The 19,554-nt window shown below is 47.7% G+C and overlaps 1 protein-coding gene across 1 annotated transcript; it reads right to left on the minus strand.

Moving 5' to 3' along the window:
- Window positions 1-1,009: 1,009 nt before the first annotated feature.
- MCM3 (minichromosome maintenance complex component 3) lies at window positions 1,010-11,131 on the minus strand. The gene is made up of 17 exons (XM_026041394.1): window positions 11,014-11,131; window positions 10,658-10,770; window positions 9,807-10,015; window positions 9,462-9,592; window positions 8,557-8,795; window positions 8,150-8,258; window positions 7,192-7,345; window positions 6,342-6,473; window positions 5,715-5,923; window positions 5,103-5,277; window positions 4,370-4,496; window positions 3,846-3,996; window positions 3,496-3,636; window positions 2,858-2,961; window positions 2,476-2,558; window positions 2,072-2,147; window positions 1,010-1,673 (listed from the first exon to the last, which is right to left on the minus strand). The coding sequence occupies exons 1-17, from the start codon at window positions 11,092-11,094 to the stop codon at window positions 1,475-1,477; spliced, it is 2,433 nt and encodes an 810-aa protein (XP_025897179.1). The 5' UTR covers window positions 11,095-11,131; the 3' UTR covers window positions 1,010-1,474.
- Between the last annotated feature and the right edge of the window lie 8,423 nt (window positions 11,132-19,554).

Genomic DNA, 19,554 nt, shown 5'->3' on the forward strand with positions numbered 1-19,554 from the left:
TTTAAATTTACAAGGAAAAAAAGAACAAAAAAAACCCCACAACAATAAAAATAACCCCAACCTTTCAACAGCTCTGGCATCAGGTGCAGATGAGAGAGGTTTCACTATGCATTCAGCTTTCTGAAAGCCACTTCTGGCCAGAAAAGCTTGTTAGTTTCTAGTAAAAGAGTCTCTCTCAAAGAACTGGCCATCTACACATTCCAAAAGTAACACCGTTAAATACATCCTCCAAGAATGAGGAAAGGATTTTATAGTCTCAGGAACTTGAGGTTACTTTCTATGTTAATACAAGGATTTAGCCAGGACCTGCAGGTGATTTAAGAGCCCAGGTCCTAACAGCATTCACAGATCAGGAGTACTTCTTAAAAACCTGACCCTTTGGTACAACAAATTTCCTATTTGTGGTGGGTCCTCTTATATTCATACAGGAGAGATTTCAGGCTACAGAATCCAGGAAGGGGTTCTGAGTTTTTAACAAGAAAAACACCACAAACACCTAAAGCCCTGCCCTATTCTAATTGGACTCCTATTCTAAATGTCTCATAGACCACCTTGTCAGGCTGAAATTCCCAATGGGGTTGTAAAAATCAAGAAATTAAGCTGATCTATCAGGGTAAAGCAGGTTGGAATGTATCTGCCCACGCATTGACAGAAACTGTTCACTATGAGCCAGTTAGGAAACCAGTGCTGAAAGAGACTGGATGTCACAGTTGAAAAGGCAAAGGCATTGGGGATGGCATCTTTATCTGCAAGGCAAGAAGATCTAGTCTATGTAATTTGGGGAGAAAGGAAAAAAAAAAAAGAAAAAAAAAAAAAGAAAAAGCTTCACTACCAAGAGTGAAGTTCCAATTTACTTTTTTAAACCACCACTGCTGTTGAGCACAGGATTCCTAAATCCTTTTTATTCTAAGGCCAAAACCATTACCACTAGCTGGTGAACTTGTGTATGGTTACAGTGAGACAAAAAAAAAAAAAAAAAAAAAAGCTTGTTTTAGACACTGATAAGAAAAGCAGAAAAACAGGAAGGAAACAGACTATTTCCAGCCTGATGAGGCCCCATTCAACAAGAAAATATAGGATTATGTGGGTAAGCCTGCAGATAGGATCCCTGCATTAAAATCAGAGAACCTAAAGTAAAATGAGATTGACTTCTTGAGCTTGCATATGACCAAGACCAAAGCTAAAAACAACACATTAAGATTAATAATTTGCATGAAAAGTTTTCTTTTCGGCTACTTGTAAAAATAGACATTTTCTAAAGTACTCCAGATTGAAGGCAGTGATGCTAGGAGAGCTTTTGGAGCTCCTGGCCTTTTTGGTGCCAGCAATGCACAGGAAGGACTGTAAAGTGCACAGACTCCAGCTCCCCAAAGTCCAGCTCAGCCAGACAAGGCATTCAGGAGAGGGATGAAGGCAAATACAAAGTCTCCAGATAGAGAAGTCCATGAGAATTTGGGCTCTTCTGCCTAGCAGCTCAGATTAAAAATATAATGTCATCGGACACCATGATCTGGTTGTCATCCTGCATATGGGATAGCGCTGCCTTCACTTCAGCTGAGGAGAAGGGCTCTGGGTTGTCCCGGTTGATGGATTCCATCACACTCTTCAGGCCCACGGACTGGGCATGGGAAGCTTTGAAGACCTCCAGGAGGGCAGCCTTGAAAGCTTTCAACCTAGGCAGGCAAGGTGAGAAGTAGTCCACGTAAGAGACTGAACACAAATCTTTCTCTTCCTGTCCTGAAGCTGTTCCAGAAGTAGCACCCAGCAGGAGAGCCAAAACTGGAGCAGGCTGCACCTGACATATATGTTCTCCTGCCCTGCTGCCTCAGAAACAGCTGGTTCCTTATTTCAAAATCTCCCAATCCAACCTGGTTAATTGACCATTTTACACAGCCAAGAAGCACGTTATATTTCAGCTTACAAAGGAAAGAAAAAATGAACCCTACTACATTACCTTCATGAACATCATCTACCCCACAACTATTTCCACTTGTGCTACAGCCCCTGCACATATTCCTGCAGAAACAAATTCCTTTTATTCCTCCCACTGCTTCTGTGGCCCCCAGATTACCTTGTGTCAGCCAGCTCCAGCTTCTTCGTTTCTCCTGAAGATGCAGGTTCAGGTGTCTTGGGAGTGTGTGCCTGGACTGGAGCAAAAAGAGGAGAGTTACGTTCACCCTGGCCAAAACCCAGATCCATCACTTGGCACAGCCCTTTTCCTACCCCACTGCCAACATTTTGACTGCAGTGTTACAGATAAGGCAAGATGGGTTTGTGGCAGGATCTAAATGGAAGCAGCCCACGCACTAGCTGGAGGAGGACAGCAAGGCTGGAGCAGCACTGAATTTACAGATACTGCACCAGGCCAAGGATCCTGAGCAAGTCCAGTGTGAGCTCACTACTCATTGCAGTGCACAAGCCCAGAAGGCAGTAGCACCCTGAGAGTTGTGTGCCAGCGAAATCCCAGGCACTCACCCTCTGGCATCTCCTCCTCTGCGTCGCTGAAGTCATAAGGGTCATAGGAGTCTCCTTCATCCCCAGAACGGGCCTTCTTCCTCCTGGGTGTAGGGAGAGGAAGTCACTTCTTTGCACTAACCACAGACCTCAGGAATGACACAGAGCTCCTTGAAACATCAGGTTAGGACAACCTGCCCATCTGCCATTAACCCAGCCATAAACCTCCACACATAGACACCTGAACATGCTGAGATCCCTGCTATCTACACCGTGACCACAATGTTAGCGTCACCACAAGTGTCAGGAGAGTCAGCCCTGCCCCTGCCAGCAAACACTACACTGGCTAGAAGAGTCCGGTCACCTTTGTGTGATCCCTTCCCTCCTCCTTGCTCAGTCCTACCTTCTCTTCCTGCTCTCCTCCTGGGGCTGCTGATCCTCCTCCTCCTTTTCAGTGTCCGAGTCATCTTCCACCTGCTTTTTGCGCTTCTTCTCTTTCTCCAGCACCTGCACAACAAAGGTAGGCAGACTCAGCCTGCCTCTCATGCAGGTAGGATCCCTGCTCCTTCTGCCATCCTGGAGCATCGCTCCTGCTTGCTCCCAAAGAAAACCTGCCTCCCTCTGACACTGCCTTGCTGACTAAATAAGACAAACGGTTTCAGTCACAGAATGATTGAGATTGGAAGAAACCTCTAGAGACCATCTGGTCCAACTCCCCAGCTCAAGCAGGCACACCTAGGGCAGGTGGCACAGGATGGCATCCAGGCAGGTTTTGAAGACTTCCAGTGAAGGAGACTCCACAGCCTCCCTGGGCAGCCTGTTCCAGGGTCCTATCAGCCTCACAAGAAAGAAGTTCTTCCCTCTCCAAGAAGCCTGTCTGCTCAACCCCACCACAGCGCAGTTCTCATGCTGGGAAACAGCCTTGCTACACTAGCAACCCTGGGTGCTCAGCCTGCACAGCGCTGAGAGCCCAAACCTCCCCTCTCCATGATCTCTTCAGGACCTCTGCCAAGGGCTTTGTCCCCTTTGCCACGCTCTGACCTTTTTGAAGTAGGCAAACTGCACCAGCTCCACAGCTGCTTCCGCATCCTGAAGATCAACCGTCTTGTTCATCCTGGCCTTTGCATGGGCCGTGGAGAGGCGGATCAGGGTCTCCAGGGTACGGGCTGTGATCGGGGAGGTCTGTGGGCAGAGGGCAAGAAGCCATTAGACATTGTGTCTTTATAGGGTCTACCAAGCCTGGACACCAGCACATGGGCTTGCCCCAAGAGGTGTCTCATCCAGGGCAGAAGATTCCCACAATGGGCGGGAAGAGAACATATCTCAGTTTCTCATTCCCAGCATTGAGGGGGAAGACAAAGCTGCTTTGGGAGAGCAGGGGCAGAGCTTACCCTGGCAATGTCAGAGTCCATCTCGTTCTGGCTGCGCAGGCGGGAGTATTCCTCAGCTATGTAGGTTGCCGACTCTTCGGTCAAGACAGGCTTAATGATCTTTGCTACGTGGATGTACTTCCTCATAAACTCCATGCTGACGATCTTCTCTCTGCAGGAGATGCAAACACACCCGTGTTCCCGAAGGGATAAGCTAAGGCAGCCTGCAAAAATAGGGCTGCATGCAGGAAAAGAGAAATTGCTACCCAGTACAAGGGAAATTCAGCTCTAGGACGTTCCCCAAGCTCTTGGTGGTGCCTGACATGAGGGCACAGCTGTCCTCAGTGGACACGTTTCAGAGCTCCCTTTGCATCCTGCCTATACATTGAACGTCTACAGCATCGCTATCCTCTGCTCTCAGCCACCACCTGGATGCCAGATCCCTTTTTTTTTTTATTCATTCCCCATGCTGGAAATCCCCAGAGAGCTGGAGGAAAGAGTAACAACCGAGGTTGTTCCCTCCCGGTTGTGGACAGCGGACTCACTTCCGTCGGTTGGGTCCATGCAGGAGGTCATCGTGTTTCTCATACACTTGGAGCTCCTGTTCCTCCTCCTGCACAAAGTCAGGGTCCTCTGTAGCCAGGATCTCCACGGCACTGCCCAGGGGCATGGCTGGGAAAACAGAGAGGTGAACGTGATTTTAGCCTCTTGCAGTAACACAACAAGAGTCTTATGTGAGCAGGCCAAAAGCCACATACTAAACAGCACTCATCAAATCCATGTACCCTGGAACCAAAGAGTTAATAACAGAAGTCACAAGGCTGGGAGATCGGACAGAGAAGGGTAGGACCAAGCAGTAAGGTAGTTTCACTGCCTGTTTTAGAAGAATCTGTGTTGAGGACTGTTTGGTGGCATTCCTCTTCTCATGGAGCATTTAACACCACTTTTCCTCTAAAAGGAAGTAATGACATTCAAGTCGTGGCTCAACACAAAGAGCCCAAATTTCTTCTATCCCCACTGCCTACACAGTGGCCAGACAGGACAGAGCTCAACAGTGAGCCACAGAGGACAGATGGAAACTCATTGACTCAAGGTCACGGCAGAGCAATATTCCATGTCCCACAGGGAACAGGGGTCCACTCTCCTCATGCCTATAAGCAATAGGGAAGCAACTGCAGCCAGAGAAAGCTCATGGGCTCCCTACTTCCCACTCAAGGAGGAGGGGGCAACCGAAGCCATAGGGCAGCCAAGAGCCCCAAGATGGTGAGACTGACTCACCATCCCCATCCTGCTCGTTGGGGTTGCGGTATCGGTGCATTCGCAGCACATGGTCCGAGATCTCCCTGTCCTGCTCAGGGTCCATCTGATCCAGGACGATGAAGAGCAGGTCAAAGCGGGAGAGCAGAGAGTCCTGCAGGCCGATGTTCTCCATGGGTGTCTTATACTGGTCATACTGCAAGAAATCAAAGACAGTGAGTTACAAGGGACCCTCACAGGCCAGCGTAGGCTGTTAGGAGAGATGAGTGAATCTCCCCAGGCCAGCCCTTAAAGGATGGATGTACAGGTAGCCAGGCACTGCATGCAAACTCCATGCTAAACACAGTCTGCTGCAGGAGTAAAGGCCAATTTCCCCCGCTCTGGAAGATGCCTATAGCTCTTACTTGCAAAGAACAATTTGCAAAAAAAAAACAGCCCCTCTCACTCCTGGAACAACTGCGAAAACAGCAGCAATCAACAAAGCAGGTCTTTGTACCAAACATCCCAGGCCCATTAGCTCAGTAAGAAATGAGTCACTAGTTTGTGGGAGCATCTTTTGACTTTTAACTGAGGTTAAGGCAGCTCCCACCAGCCTTCCCCAACCAAGGGGCCCAGCGTGTGCCAGTCACTCACCCGGCCGTAGACTGGGTTGGCGGCAGCCAGGACGCTGCAGCGGGAGTTGAGCCGCGCGTGGATGCCCGCCTTGGCGATGGTGACGCGGCCCTGCTCCATCACCTCGTGGATGGCCGTGCGGTCGATGTCTGACATCTTGTCGAACTCGTCGATACACACCACGCCGCGGTCGGCCAGCACCATGGCTCCCGCTTCCAGGCGCCGTTCTCCTGCAGGAGGAAAGCAGTGAAGTCAGCATCCCAACATGTCCCCCCACTGCCTGCTGCATCGTCCCTCCAACTAAGCTATCCCATCCCTCAAACAGCAGCAATCACTTTGGCTTGGGCCTGTCCATCTCTTACTCTCCTTGAGGTCAGAAGGGCACTAAGGAAGAAGAACAGACCTACAAAGAGGACAAGAAGCTGTCAGCCACCCCCTAAAGAGGGTAAGACTCATACAGAAGACCATCATCTAGCAGAAGCAAAGAATCTATCCCTAAACTCTTATTATTGCCATAAAGCTTCTGGCCAAAAGAAGGCCTACAGGCAGTACAAAGAACAATGCTGGACCTTGTAGAGACCCTGGTGTCAATGCAGCATCAGCCAGCAAGCTGCTGCCAGCTCCCACAGGAGCCACCTTGTTCCTCACCAGTTTCTTGGTCCGTGGTGACAGCTGCAGTCAGACCAACACCAGAAGAACCTCTGCCAGTGGTGGGGATGGCCCGGGGTGCAGTGCAGAGCACATACCGTAACAGCTGAGATTTGGCAACTGAAGGGTCTCCTGAAATGGAAAGAACACTGCATTAAATGGGGCTGACTGCAAAAGAAAGTAGTTTTGCAGAAAAAGCTACAGGTCCAGATCTTTTAGCTAGGTTGTAGTTACAGGTGGGCAGTAATCCCACTTGTAACACAAGTAACAGCATCCTGGGCTGAGCGATTAAGCAACTAGCAGGGCGAGGGAAAGGATCTTTGCCTTCCATCTAGCACTCATGAGACTACGTTAGCTGGACACCATGTCCACTGTTTGGGACCACCCCAGTGAGGAGGGAGGAAGGAGCAGAGAGAAAAAAATAAAGTGGGGCAGGGAAGGGGAGACATTGTATAGCTTTTAGAATAGGAAGTGAAAGAAAATCTCCTTGCCTTTCCCAACTAACTGGAAAAAATAGGAAAGATGGAACCAAACTTCTCCAAGAGACACATGGTAACAGGACTAGGAGCAACTCTGAACATAGTAAATCCCTCTCTAAGTAAGGCCAAAGAAAAGGAAAGTGTCTCAGAAAGTCTCTAGGATCCCATTCCCAGAGACAATCAAAAGTAATCAGACAAGTCCCAGAGCAACCTGATCTATCTTGGCTCTGCTCTGCATACAGCATGAGCCTATAGGCCTCCTGAGGTCTAATCTCAATTATTCTATGAAACTCAGACTTGCTTTCATTTTCCTGGTCCATTCATCTCACACCCCCTTAGACCCAACCTAGGGTTCCCCAGCATCTCCAGACCTATCAGCAAGATGTTGATGTCTCCTCGGATGCGGCTCCCGTTCTCTAGGATTTTCTCCACTCCTCCAAGCAGCATACAGAGAAGGGCCTTCTTGATGTACTCGTGCCCATGGATACTCGGAGCCAGGGATTTTGCCAGCTGGTTGAAGATATCCTAGGGCAGAAGAGGCAAAGCACAGCCCATGAGACAGAGAGCAACCAATAAAGACAAGAAGCAGTTCTTAAGACTCAGTGTTAGCACATCCATGCAAGAAGAGAGAATATTCCTATCACAGAACCACATGAGTGAAAATTATTTACACAACAGAAGATATGTATTGGAGTCATTTTTTTTCCCTCAGTCATCAAGACCATAGATCTGATGCCCTATACCACATCACCCTAACAAGCACTGCGGGAGGAAACCCAGTAAGTTGAAAGCGTCCTCCTCTCCAAAATACAAAGCAAAGGCTAGATCACAGGATCTGCCTCTATTGCCCTCCTTATCTCTTCTTAGCCGAGCACTTATGATTTTGCTATGTTTTCTTTCAGAGCGTTGGAGAGCCACACTGTGGTATCATTCTATTCTTGGTTTTGAGGAAAAACAGATAAAGATATTATTCTACAGACTATTTCTCTGGCAACTACCTAGCAGACTGAGGAAACACACATTCATCTTGACAACTATGCACAGAGCTGCCAACAAGCAGGAAGCTTTTATTATTATAGAAACAGCAAAATTAAGCCAAAAGAAAGAAAAAGAACCCTCCCTGAATTTGATGAAAGTGTGAGCAAAATGCAAGCGAAAGACCCAGAAACATTGCTAAGAGAAGTGAAGAGTTTACTCAAAATCCACCTGAGAACAAAATTCTTTGATTTATTAACCACATGCCAAAGCTTTAAAACTCCTACAGCCAAAACCTCCTGCCTAGGCACAAGACTGCCTAGCAGGCAGGCTCATAAGTAAGATTTTAAATACCTTAGAGCGACTCTTGCTGAATTTCTTGATCTTGGCCACATCAGCAGCAGAGTAGAGAGGCCGAACATCCTTGCTCATCTGTTTCACATTACAGGCAATGAGGATAGTTCTAGAGAAGAAACACAGCTATAGTCACGTCTGCAAACCACAGAGGCACGCAGGGCTTTTGGAATACTTGAATTTTGAATTTTTCAAACTATTGAGTCTAATTGGACTACTCGGGGAATGAGGGTCCAAACAACTCTGCATAGAACTGGGCTTTACAACTCACTACTGATGTTCAGGATGCAGCAACAAGCCAGCTCTGAGATTGCTACCTACTTGCCCTATCTCACATGCCAAAAATGCGATTCTGCTGAAAAGGATAAGCAGCCTGGAGCTGTCTTTCAAGCCCGAAGGAGACTCACCTGAACGTCCCTGAAGTGTAGCCCCCTTTCTTTCCTGGCAGGCAGCGGTACGTCCCCACCACCTGGATGCGGTCTCCAGGCTTTACTTTGTCCACTAGGTCATCATCTAAGATGACATCCACAGAGCGAGGAAGCTGCCCTGCCGGTGCCTTCTCCGGCATCTCCTGGATGGTGATGCTCTGATGATCTTTGTAGACCGAGAGGCCAAACTCGGTCTCCAAGGGGTTATTCTCTTCATCCTAAAGGAAGAACAGCCATAATAAGACTAGCACTATTTTTGCGAGCACTGGAAAACAGGTCAGTTGAGCAGTGAGAAGACCGGCTGCACCATCCTAAACCACTGAAAGGGGCTGAGAGGGTTGTTTAATCAAGTCTGCCAGAGCCTGGGTGTCACCAGCTCCACAGCCCCACCATGAGCACCCAACACTGCTGATAGACTTTGGAGAATCAGTGTATTACTAATGTAATAACATCACCCAAGAAGACCGTATGTGCACTGAGAGCATGGGCAGTTACTGGTCTGTATGGTCTGTATTTGGGAGTGGAAGAGGGTTGACCTAAGGGTGCCTACATCCTCCAGGGGAGCACAGACACAAGGTATCAACAAGAAGGAAAGCATCTGCATCCCCTGAAGAGAAATAGCTAAGCATCTCACACCTCAATCAATATTGTAATTAACTCCTAAACTTCTCAAACAAATGTTCTGGTGACTATGTGTCCAAAAGAGACTTTTTTTAAAGGCTCCTAGTAACTGTCTTACTCTGTCACATCACACATCCTTTTCTCTACTCATGGCCTCTGTAAGCAGAGCGATGAGATTGACAGGGATTTGAGACACTGAGCTTACAGACAGCATATTCTCCCCAGATGGGTTTGACACTTTCTACTAGGCCACTTCAGCTCACCTTTGTAGGGTAGATAGAGCTGGATGGGAAAGCATCCAGAGAAGTCATGTCTGTATATCGACGCTCAATAGTTTTCTTAGTAGCTGGGCAATAATGGACACTCCGGACAACCTTTGGACGAACCAGAGAACCTGAATTTGGAAGCAAAGAGAAAAGAGTTGGGGAAAAACAACTCCTGTCCAATGGGATTTTCACTTATAACTGGACTTGGGGCATCTACCGATAGACTTCGACAGACTCCTGGATGAATTGAGCCCCTCTGTAGCAAAGACCTCAACCTGCTGCCCTGCATCATAGCTACACCCCAGGCACCCGGTTCTTCCCCCATCACATGCCCACGCTCACACTTGGTCACGATGCCCTCCACACAGACGATACAGCTAAGGAAACAGGCGGTCAGCGTCCGGGGCGACACGTGCTTGGAACCGAAGCTGCCCTCGAGCCCAATGTAAAAGTCCTCATATTGCTTGGCGTAGGTGGCATCAACGGAGGCAACAAAATCCTTCAGAGCGCGCTGGAAGGCAGTCAGCTCCTCAAAGGCGTTGCTCAAGAGCCTGCAACAGGGGGGAGATGATGATGCAGTCAGATCAGCACATGGAGTAGGGGCTACTGGCATAAGAGCAACTTCAAAAGTCAAAGTTTCCCCAGCCTCTCCTCACACTCTGAAGTGTTACAAGGAAGTTGAGGAGATAAAAGAAAGAAGAAGAAAAGAAGAAGAAAAAAAAAAAAGGCCCAAACAGAAAAAGAAGAAAAAGGCCCAAAACAAAACAAACAAACAAAACCAAAAAGCCTATTAGCTCAACTCCCACTAACAGCAAGAGACAAATTCAATCCAACCATATTTGCAAAGCTTTACATTTTCTTTCCCTAAACTAACTTGCAAACCTGGTCTAAAATAGTATTTGCATCCTAAAGAGACATTTCATATCATGCAAGCAGCCCCCAGGTTGCTGGAGAACTAACAGCTTTCACCAAATCAAGGGTTTTTCAAGCTTTGGAAGGGATGTCATGAGGGAAAGGACAACATTCATCTTTACAAGGAAACCAGTGTTGTTGTGCTCCAAGGAAGGCCTGGCCCTGCCTTGCCAAATGAGATATATAAAATATAGGTTCAAGTTGTAAATCTGCACGGTCCCCATGCAGAGATGCGCCCCAGCACCCCCCTCAGCACCCATGCGAGGGCACCGCTCCCTGACCGGCTGGCTCTCTTCTCGTTTTTCCTCCGCAGGTCGTTGATGTTGACAAGGAGCCGGTACTGGTTGTCGCTGATCATGTCCCGGACTTTGCTGTGGTAGATCCCTTGATCTTCCTGCAGAAAAACATAGTAATAATGATAATAAATGAACGATCTGATGCTACAAATGCTGCCCAGAGGGGATGACTTCTGCAAAGTGCCTCTTGCTTGAAGCGTTTTAAAATAAGCTGGTGTCAAAAGCAGATTATTGAAAGGAAGGGGTCACGCGAGGGCTCAGGCCAGGCGCTCATCACACCAAAACCGGGAATTTTACCCTCCGTGCATGCACCCCCCGCTCCGATTCTGTCCCCCTCTCACCTCATCGTCCAGGAAATCGAGATAGTCGCGCTGCGCCTCTCGCAGCTCCGCATCCTCCAGCGCGCCCGCGGGGCCCGCCATGCTGCGCTCCGCACCGAGGGGCCGGGAGGAGGAGGAAGAGGAAGAACAGGAGGAGGAGGAAGGCGCACGGGAGGCCGCGCTCAATACGGGCCCGGGCGCAGAGCTCCGCGCAGGAACCGCTGCCGACCGCGCACGCTCCGCCCTTGGCGCCAAAATCCCACTTTCCCGCCACCAACGCGCCGCGCAGGGAGGCGCGGCTTCCGCTTCCTTCCCAACGCCGCTCCCCATTGGAGGGCGCCGCGCCGCGCCGCCGAGCCGCCAGCCAATGGGAGAGGCGCGGGAAGCCGCGGGTGTGACGCGCCATGGCGCCGGCCAATCAGCGTGCGGGAGGTGGCGCGAATTCCGCGCGGTGGCGGGAGCCGCGCTGTGTGGGGGTGTTTTTGCTTTATATACTTTATCTTTTAACATTTTTACTTCTTTTTTTTTTTTCTTTTAGATTTTAAGGGAACCTGTTTCCGGGGGTTTTCGTCCCGAAGCATGTACAGTGCGCGTTTCTTATTTTTTTCTTTTTTTTTCCCTTTTAGGAGCAGCTTAAACTCGTTTTTACTGGCGTGAGTCCAGGATTCGAGGGTTTGATATACATATATAATATATAAAATATGCATGTATGTATATGTGTGTATGTGTATTTAAAAGACACTGCACAATTTGCAGTGAAATGAGTTGCTGGCTGGTGTCACCAGGGGGAGCAGCTTCAGTGCCGCAGCTTCCAGAGGCCCTGGAACAAAGGAGCAGGACACAAGAGCTCCCGTTTCCCCTTTACCATTTATGTCGCTGGATCAGATCCCTATAAACACACTGAAAAATTTATTAGTAACTACCGTGAGCAGCGAAGGATATAGGAAGTGCAAGTCTGGGAGGATATTTGCTTTACAAATAGTGTGTTTTTTCTTGTAATTCTGCATCAAAGTGAAAATTCTTTTTTCTTTTTCTCCTCTAAAGTTTTAAGGCCCCCTCCTCCTCTGGAATAGCCACAAGTATTAGCTGTGGCCAAGTGCTGCTGGAGACCAGCGTCTTCTGAGCTCTGTCGTAAGAGATGGGAAGATACTTCTGCTTCCCCTGAGGCGACATAATACCGTGCAATGAACACTGCAAACGTTCAGGGTAATATATTGTGTGTATTTATCCACCACTGCCATGAAAGGAAGAGTGGGAGAAATGCGTGCCCCGGGTTTTGGCAAGAATGACTTGCGAGTGGCTGTGATTGTGTAAACTGCCCGGAGTAATCAGTTTATGTAAATCCCCAAAGGATATAATATGTCCTGTATATCTTGTCAGAACCTGACGTGAAATTGCAGCTCTGAAGCCTTTTCTCACTCTGCAACAGACAGTTTCTGCAATCCATCAATGATCTCACCTATGTTTACACCTTGTCTTCTCAAAAGGAACCCCAGCAGGGAAGGAGAACAGGGTCCTCTGCTCTGGAGTGGTGCCCTGCTCTGCTCCCCACACGAGGGCTGCTTGAACCCTTGGTCACCAGCATGGAGCAGCGCTCAGCCCACATTCCTGCACCCTGTTCTGTCCTGCAAGCAGGAACCAGTTTGTGGGATCCATTGTGGCCCCATGGGATGAAGGTTTAACACCCTCTTTGCAGGCTTGCCAGAGTAACGGGGGGCTCAGCAGGAACCATCCTGCAGACCTCAAGGTAACAAGAGTTAGGGCTAAAAATAGCTGCCCGTTGTTATTCATACGAGTGCCCTATAGCAGCTGTTCTGACGCTTGTGTGAATAATTAATAAGAGCAGGTCAGGCCAGGGAGGACAAAGCGGTGAAGAGAGATGGAGGCTGCAGCGGTAATGGAGTTGAGGCAGAAGCTCCTTTACCCTGAGGAGAGGACACAGCATAATACTCTCAACCTAAACTCCATGACCATCACGTAAGTGTGTCACGTAAGTGCTGTCACAGCCCATGGCTATCCCAGAGCCTTGAGCATGTTGCACAGAGGAATGAGGGCTCATCAAAGACCTTCAGGATGGGCACGCTCTCCTCAAGTCACTCCAAAGCTGTGGGCTCATGAGCAGGAGGTTTCAGTGATGACCCTGCTCTTGCTGTCTTCAGTGGCCCTCTTCATGTTGCCCGCTCTGCCCTGTCTTCAAGCCTGCATGGATAAAACGAAAGGGTAAAATGTTCTTGGCAGAGCAAGAGGAGATGCACTTGTGCAGCACTGTAAAGGTGTAATCAACTTCCAGGCAGAAATCCAGATAGGCTAGTACAGGTAGAAAAACAGGTTCATGATAATTGGTGAGGAACAAATTGGGTGGACAGCTCCCAGGAATCACAGAACAGTTGAGATTGGAAGGGGCCCATGGAGATCATCTAGTCCAAATCCACTGCTCAGGCAGGGTCACTGAAAGCACATTGTCCAGGACTTCATCCAGCTTTTGAGTATCTCCAATAATGGAGACTTCGCAGCCTCTCTGGGCAAGCTGTTCCAGTGCTTGGTCACCCTTACAGTCAAGAAGTTCTTCTTCATGTTGAGATGGACCTTCCTATGTTCCAGTTTGTGCTCATTGTCTCTCATCCTATTGCTGGGCACCACTGAAGAAAGTTTGGCCCTGTCCTCTTGATACTCTCTATTAAGGTATTTAAACACACTGATAAGATTTCCCCTAGCCTTCCTTTCTCCAGGTTAACCAGGCCCAGCTCACTTAGTCTTTCCTCGTATGATAGATGCTCCAGTTCCTTATTTGTCTTTGTTGCTCTGCACTGGACCCTCTCTAGAAGTTCCGTGTCCCTCTTGTCCTGGGGAGCCCAGAACTGCCCACAATATTCCAGATGTGGTCTCACCAGGGCCAAGTGGAGGGGCAGGATCACCTCCCTCAAAGTTCCGGCTATGTTCTTGCCAAAGCAGCCCAGGACACCATTGACCTTCTTGTCTACAAGGACACACTGCTGGCTCCTGGTCACCTTGTTGTCCACCCTGTTGTTCTCTGCAGAGCTGCTCTCCAGAAGGGCAGCCCACAGCCTGTCCTTGTTCATGGGGTTATCCCTCCATAGGTGCAGGACCCTGCACTTGCCTTTGCTGAATTTCATGGGGTTGTTCTCTGTCCAACTCTCCAGCCTGCCCAGGTCCCTTTGACTCACTGCACAGTCCTCTAGGGTATCAGCCACCCCAGCAAATTTTGTATCATCAGCAACCTTGCTGAGGGTGCACTCTGTCCCTTCATGCAGGTCACTGATGAATAAACTGAGCAGGATTGGACCCAATATTGCCCCCGTGGAGAGACATCACTAGCTACAGGGCTCTCACTAGCCCTTGCATTACTGATCACAACCCTCTGAGCCCCACCATTCAGCCAGTTTTCAATCCACCTCACTGCTGATCTAGCCTGTACTTTATCACTTGATCTATTTGTATTTTCAACAAGTCATAGTGGGTGGAAATAAAACAGGAGGTGGAAGTGCTGTGGAGGACAAAAACAGAGGGAGACCTGACTGCCTGCCGGCCAGGTCTCGAACACAGGCACAGTCTTGCCCCACGTTGGCTCAAACTTCCCTCTTTTCCCAGGCATCACCTGGTTGCAGAGATTGTTCACAAGGTTTCCGACCTCCCTTTATCATTGATAACATTTATTTATTTCCTGTTCCACTCGAGAGCTCTCCCCTTTGTCAAACCTACATACCCTGGAATCTCCCTCAGGCTCTATTTTTTATTTCCCTTAAATGAAAGTCAGTTTTCAAGCCTTACTATCTATTAGCTTCCTGTTATGCTGAGCACTCTTATCTAGCCCACAGAAGGGGAAGGAGAGCAGGAGCAAGTCATGCACTGACATGGCTGGCGGGTTATCCACGGCTTAAGAAATGGGGAAGGAGCAGCAGGTCCGGGTCAAGATTTTGGTGACACTTCAGAAATATTTAGAATAAGATGGAAGTGTAATAAAATGGTATAAAGTGAATTGAATAGGAAAGAAATAGGAATAGAAAAGGAATAGGAAAGAGGAATAGGAAAGAATAGGAAAGAAAAAATAGGAATAGAAATAGGAAAGAAAAAAAAATAGGAATAGGAATAGGAAAGAAAAAGGAAATAGGAAAGAAATAGGAAAGAAAAAAAAAAAAAAAGAAATCTTCCTTTTAATAGAAACAATGTGGGAAATGAGATGATTTGTGGAATGTTTTTGTCTGTTTAAATCTTTGCTTTCCATGGAGTACAATAGGGTTTGTCCATCCTGCTCTCTCATCCAGCTGCCCTTGTAGGAGCTGAACTTGCACTGCGGAATTTGCTCTTGCAGGAGGAAGCAGCGTTCCTGACTTTCACTGCTTCAGGGCCAAATGTGGAAGACATCATTTAATGCGGGAGGAATCCTTCTTAATCCTCTAATCTGACCTTTTACATAACGTGCGTGGAGAATCTCACCCAATCACATCTGCACCAAACTCAGGCATTTCTGACGTCATTTTCTTTTAAGCATTTGTTATTCCCACACACTCTGGTAAATCTTTAAACAGATCTACTTTTTTTTTTTTTTCCTTGCTTGCTTTCTTTCCTCTAGTGTCTGGGAAGAAAAACAAGGAAAACAACCATCAGTGCTTTCAAATGTAATTTATTTAGTTAAATTTATGGGTAGCTGCACAGGAAAGCATGCAAAAAATGAAGACTGATTATTAAGATTTATTAAGATGTACTTGCTGTAGTCTTCCTCTTACTTCCCAGTGCAGGAAGCCGGGTGCAAACAGGTCTGCTTTCCCTCCCATGGGGAGATGCACAATGTTAGCACTGCAATAAGAGCCTGCTGGTAGCGTAAAATCTTCCCCCATTGCCTTCAGGATCCTGCGGGTGATTCGTTCTGGTTCTCCTCCTGAGCTAAACAAAAATAGGGTACTTAAAAAAAAATAAAAGAAAAAAAAAAAAGAACCACCTGGGCTGTGTGTCTGGGCGCAATGAAAAGCGAGTCCCACGGCAAAGGAAGCCGGAGGAGTGGCTGAATCAACAAACCTCCAGATAGCGCAGATAGCGCGGCCGGGAGCGTGTCTGCCTAAAGGGGCAACCCCACCACATTGCTAGGGAAGTCCTAATAGCCCAAATATAGATCCGCCGAGATCCCACGTTGCTCTTCCTGACTGCTCATCTGCCCTCGAGAGTTTGGGCTGTTACTAAAAACAGTGACAGCTGGCTCTTTTATTTTCTCCTTTTTTTTCCCCTCATTTTTTTTCCCTTTTCTTTCCTCTTTTTTTTCTTTTTTTCTTTCTTCCTTTTTTTCTCTCTTTTTTCCTTCCTTTTTTTTCTTTTTTTTTTTTTTTTTTTTTTCCCTCTTTTTTCTTTCCTTTCAGGGTTGGAAATCACCGATCTTTATGCACATCACCATGTTCTCTTCATTACTAGCAGGCATCAGATCCTGATTTCAGCAAAACACTGGCAGAACAACTGCAAAGTCCACCAGTCGATTCAGCAAGCTTTGGAAAATGGGCTATTTTAGCAGCCCTCATGGTAATTCTTTTAAATCACATTAGCAATCATCATCTGAGTGTCACGATGTGTGCTCAGCAACACACAAAACAAGAAGAAAAGTCCTGACCCTGAATTTCATAACTTCTTTTTTGTAACATGGTCTACTGGGGGAAAAAAAAGTTGTAAAAAGAATAATTGGCAAAATTAATTAAATCAGATGGTTCTATATGGTTGCAGTGGGCTGGACTTGGTAAGCCAGGACTCTTAGGCCTATTTTCTGAATTATAAATTTTAAAAAATGACTCAAAATGATTGCAAAGGATTCAAGTAACCCAGCATCCTGAGACTGACAGCATGCCTTATTTCAGAGGAAGATAAAAGAAACCCTTATGGAAGAGTTATGGGTTATTGTACCCGCAAAGAAATTTCCTTCCTGTACCATATTACTTGGAAGTTTTGTTTTGAAGCATGAAGGTTCATATCCTTTCTAAAATTGCCTTTTTTTTTCCTGTTCTCAGTATTACACAACTGCACAACTATCCCTAAATCCCTCTAAACCATCATCATTAATTCTCGCCTGCTGAAAGGAGTTCAAGATACAATGCACAGTGCAGAAAACCGTGCAGTCTCCTTACACCCAGTTAAGATCAACACTGTTCGGTATTATTTATGATATCCTAATACTGGGAAAAGGGGGCTTGGTCTACTTTCTGTATCCAGCTCATTGCTTTGGCTGTCTCAATTTTGCCTCTTGTGTGAGGCTGATGATTGTTTTTTTTCCCAAAGAACACATTGAAGGCAAGAGTGGACAAGGTTTGGGCACACCTAGAATTGGCCCTGACCCCCAAGGTAAGCAGCACTAGGCTACTCACATCCACCCTACTTGGGCTTTTTCCTCATATCTGATGACTGTATTGGGCAGAGAGCGCCCAGCCTGGCACAATCACATTTACGCTGCTTCCTGGGAGCGATCTCTAAGGTAAACCCAACCACACCTGGGTTTTGCCTCAAAGGGAACTGGGTGAAAGCAATTATGGTCGTTTGGAGCTGTGGTACATGTTATGCAAGGCTCTCCCGAGGTGTGTCTTGAAGCCTGTAATCGGAGCAGAAGCAAAGGAGAAAAGGAGGGCAGGCAACCCAGCAGTGCTACAAGGCACATGCTGAAACTCCCACTCCCCTATCCCCTTTTTCCTTGGCCTTGCTTAGAGGTTTTTTTCTTCCCACTTCAGTCTCCGTCGGCAAGGCTCTTTCCAGCACTAGGAATGTTCCCATTTTGGAGGCGATAGACATCTGCTGGGGAAAAGCCAAGGGACGAGCCAACTCTCCGGTATCACTTTGGAAACCCAGCTGGGAAGGAAACGGGTTTTCCTTGTAGGTCCAGGCAAGGGCTGTGCCTAGTTGGGCAGAAAGCACAGAAATCCACAGAGCTAAGATGATGCCATTTCTCCTAAAAAGCAGTATCAGTTTTGGAGGGATCTCTAAATCCCACACAGCTGACCAGTCACTGTCCTGTTGTCTCATGTGAGCAACGGAGGGGAGATGGATGGAAGAGGAAGAGGATCAGCACTGGGACAAGACCTTCATCTTCTCAGCTATGGACCAACCCTACTTTCTCCTCAGTATCATCCCAGCTACCAGCACCTTTGGTCTTCATCTCCCAGAAGCACAGCATCATTCCTGTCTCCCATGTCCTCCAAGGGCAACAGTAATTTAGCAGACCTGTTCTCCTTGAGTCCCATCTAGTCCAAGGGTGAGGTGGGTGAGAGGAGGAAGCAGTGGTGCTAAGGTGTGATGCATCTGCACACCCACATGTAGCTGCTTTCAGACATGCTGGTGTAGGGGTGCCACGAAGCTCTGCACAGGCCAGAGTGATCTTATCTGAGCTGGAAAGTCCCATTCTCACCCCATCTCCCAGCTCTCCCGTTCCCTCCATGAGGCTCCCATTTGGAACCACACTGCTTCTTTTGAGCTCGTAAACCCACAGAACTCAGGATTCTTGGCAGTCCTGGGAAATAAAGTCCACCTAAACAAGCTGAGATGAAGACTGGAGAAATGGGCATCCTTATTAACAGATTAAGCAGCCCCTGGAAAGGTTCCTGCCTTTTGATAGTGTGGATTTTGGCACAATCTGATGCAGGTGGCATATACCTTTCTCAAAAATTTCACAGGCATAAGCTAAGGAACCAGAGACTTTTCCTCAAAAGCAGCAATGATGCAAATACCTTTTTTTCTGGATCCCAAGAAAAACTAGTGATAGGAACATGTGCCTGCTGGCTTCAGTGTCAGTGAAGAGACCAAGGTGTCTCTACTGGTTTTGACCCTGGTGTTGTTTTATTTTCTGGTGGGAATTCTACCCTTTAAGATAAGTCTGTGCTACCTTCATAGACTGACCTTTATTCCCTAGGCTGGGGTAGCCTGGCTCAAGACCTCACCAGCAAAATCAGGGGGTTTGTCCCTCCTGGGAGCTCAGGCACCAGGCAAGGATGGCCAGGAGCTACAGATTTTGCAGAGAAACAGGGAAGTTATCACTTTGACAGTCTACAACCGACTCTAACAGCATTTTTTTATCTCTCTTTTCCTTGTTCTTACCTCCACTGGGGTAGGCTTGGTCATAGTGTAACACATATCAAGACTAAGTGCGATGGTTTACTGTAAACAGCTGCCCTAGCAATCAGGGCTGCAAAATGTGGGATTTTACAACCCCTGTCTGCGCTCCTGTGGAGCTGTCCCTATCTGCCTTGCGTTGTGCAACACCCTGTGCACAACCCCCACGGCTGTTGCTGGCTGTCCTTCTCCACCCTTCTCCGAGAAACCACCTTTTCTGAGCAACTCCTTCCCACGCTTCCTCCAAAACACTGGGTTTTAGGCTCAGTTTTTGCCCATTTTGTCAACATTTCAGTTTCTTAATCTGCACCCCCCTGGTCACAAGATCTGTAGTGGAGCACCACACACACGGGCATCTCTGCAGGCTTCGGATGGGATCCAGAACAAGGGTAAAATGAAGCAATGGACATGAGTCAGTGCCCCTAATCCCATGGAAACACCATGAGGAGCGATGGTTCCTCGTGAGGATGG

This window comes from Nothoprocta perdicaria, unplaced genomic scaffold (genome assembly GCF_003342845.1).
Source record: "Nothoprocta perdicaria isolate Ctin4 unplaced genomic scaffold, notPer1 scaffold_101, whole genome shotgun sequence".
NCBI lineage: Eukaryota > Metazoa > Chordata > Aves > Tinamiformes > Tinamidae > Nothoprocta > Nothoprocta perdicaria.